Genomic DNA, 6,328 nt, shown 5'->3' on the forward strand with positions numbered 1-6,328 from the left:
TTTTTCACTAAAATAGTTTCCCCCTCCCTTCCAAAAAAATTCTGAACTGAGTCTAACTTGTCTACAGTTAGCAAAGTGCCCCAGGCACAGCCACCAGAACTGTACCATCCAAGTGGGAGCAAAATCAGTCAGTCTTGGAGAAAGGTTCTTGTCCTGTCACCAATGCTCTGCCCCTCACTCTTCTGAGCTGCCTCATGGTTCCTGTTTGATGTAGTAACTGGCAGACCCGTTGCTTTCCTGGTCAGATGCTCCTTGAAGGAAGCTGTAGTCATCTCCATCCAGCAACTCCTCCTTCAGCTGCAATGAAGTAACTACAAAGAAACAAATCAACATTCAAGATTGAGAAAATTTAAAGGACAATTTTCCCTTAAATTTACTTCATGTGATTGAAATTTGGAACAAATTCAAGATTTCCCAAGTCCTTGTGCATTTCAGCGATTCTGTCGCACTCAGGATCCCACAGAAAGCAGATGCTGTCTGATCATGAACTGAAGTTATGCCCTAATTTCAACAAATTATTTACAGTAATATATTCTTTATTGGGTTTTCTCAATAATTCAGTATTTTAAACCACTAGTTTAAAGTGGTAACTGAACAGGTTAATAGCAATAATGAGTGTTGCTCGGAACACTTTACTCTTTACTTCCTATTTACTCTTTACACAAGTCAAAATGAGATTAACTGTTGGCCACTTCCAATCTGCAATGCACATTACTTAGCCCAGTCCCTGTAACCATAGAATCCTAGAATTTAGGGGTTGGAATGGACCTTACAGATCATCCAGCCCCAACCTCCTGCCCTGGGCAGGGACACCTCCTCACCAGAGCAGATTGCTCAAGGCCTTGAACACCACCAGGTCCCTGGGCAACCTGTGCCAGTGTCTCACCACCCTTAGAGTATAAAACTTTTTTCTAATACCTAGCCTAAACTTCCCCTCCTTCAGTTTGAATCCATTACCCCTTGTCCTATCATTGCAGTTTCAGTCCATGTGAGACAAGAAAACACATGGACAAAGATTTCTCAATCCATCATGAAAATGCCAAGATCCCAGAAGGTAAGTTTCATTCAAGCAAAACATTTTTTTGGGGCACTTTTAATCTTCTCTCTTCTTTTGTCAAAAGAAAATAGAAATGAGATCTAAGACATAAAAAAAGATGTTATGAATAGCAATAATGTCACAATTATTTTCCAGTTTCATTAATGGATAGTGATGATTATCAAAATATGAACACCAAAAGCAAAACATGTCAAGACTTCCATTAAAGGTGCAGTACCCACATTAAAGGGTTGATTCTAGAAAAATAAATGATTCTCTATGACCAAATGAATGAGAAGAGTATTAAAGCTTACAGCTACTGAAAGTTCATATACATTATCAATGTATCTTGAAATGCAGAAATATGCAGTGAAAGGGAAAAAACCTCAACCCATAACCTGCTGCTACTGTAGCTCTGCAGTAACTTACAAGTCATTGGATTATTCTCTTATAATTTTTCTATGTCCTTTTCCACGTGGAAACAAACTCTTGTGCTAAAGAAAAATAAAATCTGAGAATTAAGATAATAAAAGATGTCAAAAGCTGCAGCAAAATCAAAGCTCTCCTTATCTCTGCCTTAAATAGATGCTTCCTCCCACCTACTCAGCACACAATCCCTTCCTTCCTTCCTTTTTTTTTTTTTCCCCCCAAATGTTTTTTTACCCTGGCTCTGATCAAGAGTCCTGATCTGTGGAGGACAGCAAATTGCTGTCTATATCCACACAACTGGTTACTTGGATGTGCTGCAATACCTCAAGCAAGGGCTATATGGAGGTCAGGGACACAATGTGGAACCCACCAGGCACGTTCTTCTCCTTCTGTCCCACAGGAGAAAACTTCTGCAGGTACAGGAGGCACAGCACTCACCATGATCTGCATTGTCTGAAGTCCTGACACTTGAATGTTTAACAACACTTGGCTTTGTTTGGCTCTGTTAGACACCGTTGAGCTACACTCTTCCATGAGGAAAGCTTAGCTGCAGCTACACCTCATCTTGCTTGAAAGAATGAAGAAACTAATGAAGTCATCCAGCTGATCCTCTCAGAAGGAAAAGGGATGCAGAAGGGCAGAGTGCTCCCTTTGTACATCATCTCAGTGGTTTGCCCAGAGACACAGGCAGACTGTGATGCAATGGCATCCAACACCCCCAAACCAATGCAGAATGGGGCGAAGTGGTCCAGAGGTAGGGAGAGTCTCTGGGAATGGTCACCTCCTCTGCCAGGCTGGCTATAGGCTCTGTTTTAGAGTGAAGCTGTCCAACAGCTGAATTTCAGTGCTCAGAAGATCGTTACATATGACAAAGATGCTAAGTTCTTGTGCACACTAAAGCAGTGCCATGACTTTGTTAGAGAGCACAACCACTTCATACAAATGAGATGAACAAGTGCTGAAACCTCCTCTTGTGCTTATGACAGTACCAAAGGAGAAAGAATTGGTTTTGAGCCTTACTGAGCTCTCCCACAGACAAGAAGTTTCAGAGCAGATTCCTGTCTTGTTACTGACCTTACACTGCATCTCCTGCACTGTGCCTACATCCATCCCATGGCTACTGAAACCTGAGGCAGTGTATGATGCTGAACATGAATTACCAAGTTCTGGCTCATGTCAAAAGTGTTCTGAACTTACTAGATGGTTATCAGGGTTATGCCCTTCTCCTCCCTAGATTGAAAAGGTGTGTTCTTGCTGGTTTCAATCTAAACACAAACACATTTGGGCAATGACATGGTTACACCACAAAGCTAATTTTGTCCAGCCTCACCAAAACTCAGAGCTTTGAGAAGTTCCCTCCAGAAAGCATCAGAAACCAAACAAGACAGGTGCTTCACAGGAACTCTAAGATCTAATGACACAGAAGTTCAGTCTGTGCACCACATAAATGCCATTCAGGTGTAGACTTGCAGCAAGAGAAGAACCACAGTGAAGAAACAAACACCCCAGGACACTGTCTCCCAAGCAAGGCTTCTCTTTGGCATCAAAGAGACATGTACACGCCAGCAACAAGCTGAAGTGAAACTACAGGAGCCCTTGAGAAGTGTTGAGAGGTGTGCAGAAGGGTCAAGACTTGTCTTCAGGGTCTAAAGGTGGCAGAGTAGGTTCCCATGTCCCAGTCTGTTAATGGGTAACACATGGACAAGAGAAGCTGTCCTGGATGTATTGCACAGCCAATGCAAAGTGCTGACATGGCAGTCAGCTTGGACTAAGGCAAATTTAAGGGAGTAATCAAGCAAATCTGAAGGTAAATCTATCGACCTGGCAGCTGTTCTGCAGGGAGAGCATCATCCAGTTTGTCTGACAGATCATATTGCTACAACATATTTGTTAGCAGTAGTTTCTTTACCTGCTGTGTTATGTCATCGCAGATATTAGGAAAAGGGAAGAGAATAAACTACCAGATCTTTGCAGTGAACTTCTGTAACTGAAGATTGATTGCAATACATAAATGATCTTTAAATAAGGAATTTTAATCTACTGCCTCAATATTACTGATCAAGGAATTTTTAAGAGTTCTCCCCTGCAGACTCATAGAGATGCACAATTATACTGCTTCTAATGTTTTCTATCTTAGTAACCCACAAAATTTCAAACAACACATTCTGAAGCTATTTTCCCAGGTCTCTGCCTTTTTCTGATAGAGGCAAAAATGTTTATTTACTGTGCATAGTTCTTTTCTCTGCAAAAGACAATTCACACTCATGTCCTGCTTACACCAAAGACTCCCAAATCCACACTACCACTCAGCTTTCCAGAGTGCATTTCCATCATTTAAAACTCTGCAGAGCTCCTCTGGGACTCTCAGTAACCTACACTACAGCCTCCTCCTAAGTGCTAAGCCAGCTACAACCCTTTTCCCTGCTTGGTTCAGTGAAGTGGTGCATCAGTGAGAATGAAAAGCTCCTAAGTGCTAAGCCAGCTACAAACCTTTTCCCTGCTTGGTTCAGTGAGGTGGTGCATCAGTGAGAATGAAAAGCTCTCTAACAGAAAAAAAAAAAATAAAGGCAACCAAAATTTAAAGGCAGAAACAAAAGGAAAGGAAAGAAACACTTGATGAGTCGGCACATGACACACTAGCCCACGCGTAGCTCCCCACCCTGTGCATGGATTCCCTCTGCAGAACACACTGATGTGGCTAGTTACCTGTTTGCAGGCTGGGACTGAACTCTTGGCTAGTCCTGGGAGGCTGGAAGGCCTCCGGGGCTGTCTGTGCTGGAAGGGCTCGGTATGGAGGAGGAGTCAACTCGTCATCACCAGAGAAGCTCCTCCGCACCTCACCTGCCATGGGAGGGCTGGACAAACTGACAGGTTTCTTCCCCACTGGTATCTTCCTCTCTAAACATCAAGTCAAACTAAAATAAACGCTTGGGTTAAAGTGCATCAGGTAACTCTGACTGTTCACCGAGAAATGGCTCTGCTTCATGTTCACCCAGTCTGGAACACCAGGGCCTGTACAATGGCACTGTGCAGTTATGCTGGGAATATTCTTCTCAACAACCACACTGCAGTCCCTGAATTCCAGGGACTGGCTGGTAGGACCTCAAGGGCATTGCTTAACACCATGACCCACTTGTTTGATTCTCTGTCAATGAAATCAAGTTGCTCTAAGTTGCTTCTGCTGCAGCTACACCGCACAGTCCCAGCCAATCCTCTGGCTGGACACCCACAGGAACTCAGCTCCAAACTGCACTTGGCTCAGTGTGTGGTGCCTGAGAGACACAAGGATGATTCTGAGGAAATAATCCTGTCCAGAAAAAATTTATCACCTCCAAAAACCTAGTGTAAAAATACACTCTTAATTCCTTCGGAACGGTGTTTCTCATTTTTGCAGTGCCTTGCAAACACAAACAAGCATTTCAGTGTGTAGAAGAAAGAACTTCTAGAATGCCTTCGAATTCTTAAACACTGCACTAATGAAAAAATGTTAGGAAAACATTTTCCATGCAAATTCATGTGTTCCCCTCCTTGATCACTGAGATGCTTCCTTTTCTGTGCCTGAGGCAACTCTCCTCTGTGGTGTCAGGGATGTAACTCATCTCCTCTGCTCTCAGCTACAGCAAAACTGTGGCTGCTAATGCTTGTCAGCACTGCCAGAGACAAACAAAAGCCTAGCTCTGAAGAGAAAAGACAACTGGATTATATATCTGCCAAAGATATCACCGTGCTTAAATATTCTTCTTACAAGACAACTTCAGGATGAGCCTTTCAGAGAGAGAAATTAAGCAGAATGGTGTTTAAGAATCCCAGCCTCGGAAATATTGAGGTCAAATTATCATTTCAATACCCTTATTCTGACACATACACCTCCAGAAAGCAGACAATGAGAGTAGATACTGCATTCCACATGATTAATTCATGTCTAGGCACACTGGCAAGTTACCCTTCAGGAACTCACCTGAGCAGCAGGGACACAGCACAAAACACTACCCAGGGAAAGGAACACGGCTGGGAACAGAACTGGGAGTGATTCCCAAGGACTTCCCAGAGCCTTCACAATGTGCTCACAGTGCAGTCAGCTCTCCCTCTGACTGCACACGTGCTGCTCACCCCCAGAGCTCTCAGCAAGGAGGGGACACACTGCAGTGTTATACAGAGCAGAATGACTCAACAACACTGAGCTGTGCTGTGAGCATGGGAGAAAAATGTGTGGAAATAACCTCTCTGCTAAAAAGAATCTAATTTAAGCCATTCACAGAGTTTCTTGTTAATCATCTGTGGTTACCTGACATGTTACCACAAAGGCATCACTGCTGCATTAGATAGTTTTAGGACTGAAATCCTTCACAAAATACTTTCTATTTTTTTTTATTCACGAATGCTGCACAAGAAAAAGCTACAGAAGACATTTTCTCAATATTATTTCCTGTGACTCAGCACTTCCACTGCCATAACCTACTTAGAAAGAAACCATGTAGGAGGCAGCTAGCTCTAACTGTACCTGACCTTGTTCTCTCATCTGATGATGATTAAGAGGATTTATTAGCATTGAGTAAACACTCCAGACAACTATCAGTTCTTCCTTGCTTCCACAGCCAACATTTACTTCAGGTTAGTGAGAAATGGAGAACAAATTCCACTAGAGTAAATCTCCTTTCTGTGGCACTAGGTAAGAGGAAATCACTTCCCAGTGTTTGTGTCACACTCACTGTAAGAGAGGTAGCAAGAGGCATTTGGAGGAAGGAGAGGGATGAGGTAAGGAGCAGGATGGGCTAGCACAGCTAAACAAAATCTGCTCAGACAGTGCAGAATTCTCCAAACCCAAGTCCTACACAGAGCTAATTAATTCTAGAGCCATCTTTC

General features: G+C 43.0%; 1 protein-coding gene across 1 annotated transcript in view; it reads right to left on the reverse strand.

Annotated features, from left to right (window-relative positions):
* LOC103799358 (MBT domain-containing protein 1-like) overlaps positions 1 to 6,328 on the reverse strand; it is a gene marked incomplete at its 5' end in the record, with an annotated part of 12,679 nt that continues 6,351 nt past the window's right edge. Inside the window, one exon of the mRNA XM_009071669.1 lies at positions 1 to 311. Within this exon, the coding sequence (XP_009069917.1) occupies positions 193 to 311 (119 nt within the window). The remainder of the gene's footprint in view (positions 312 to 6,328) is intronic.

The sequence above is a fragment of the Acanthisitta chloris genome, unplaced genomic scaffold (genome assembly GCF_000695815.1).
Source record: "Acanthisitta chloris isolate BGI_N310 unplaced genomic scaffold, ASM69581v1 scaffold5973, whole genome shotgun sequence".
Classification (NCBI taxonomy): Eukaryota; Metazoa; Chordata; class Aves; order Passeriformes; family Acanthisittidae; genus Acanthisitta; species Acanthisitta chloris.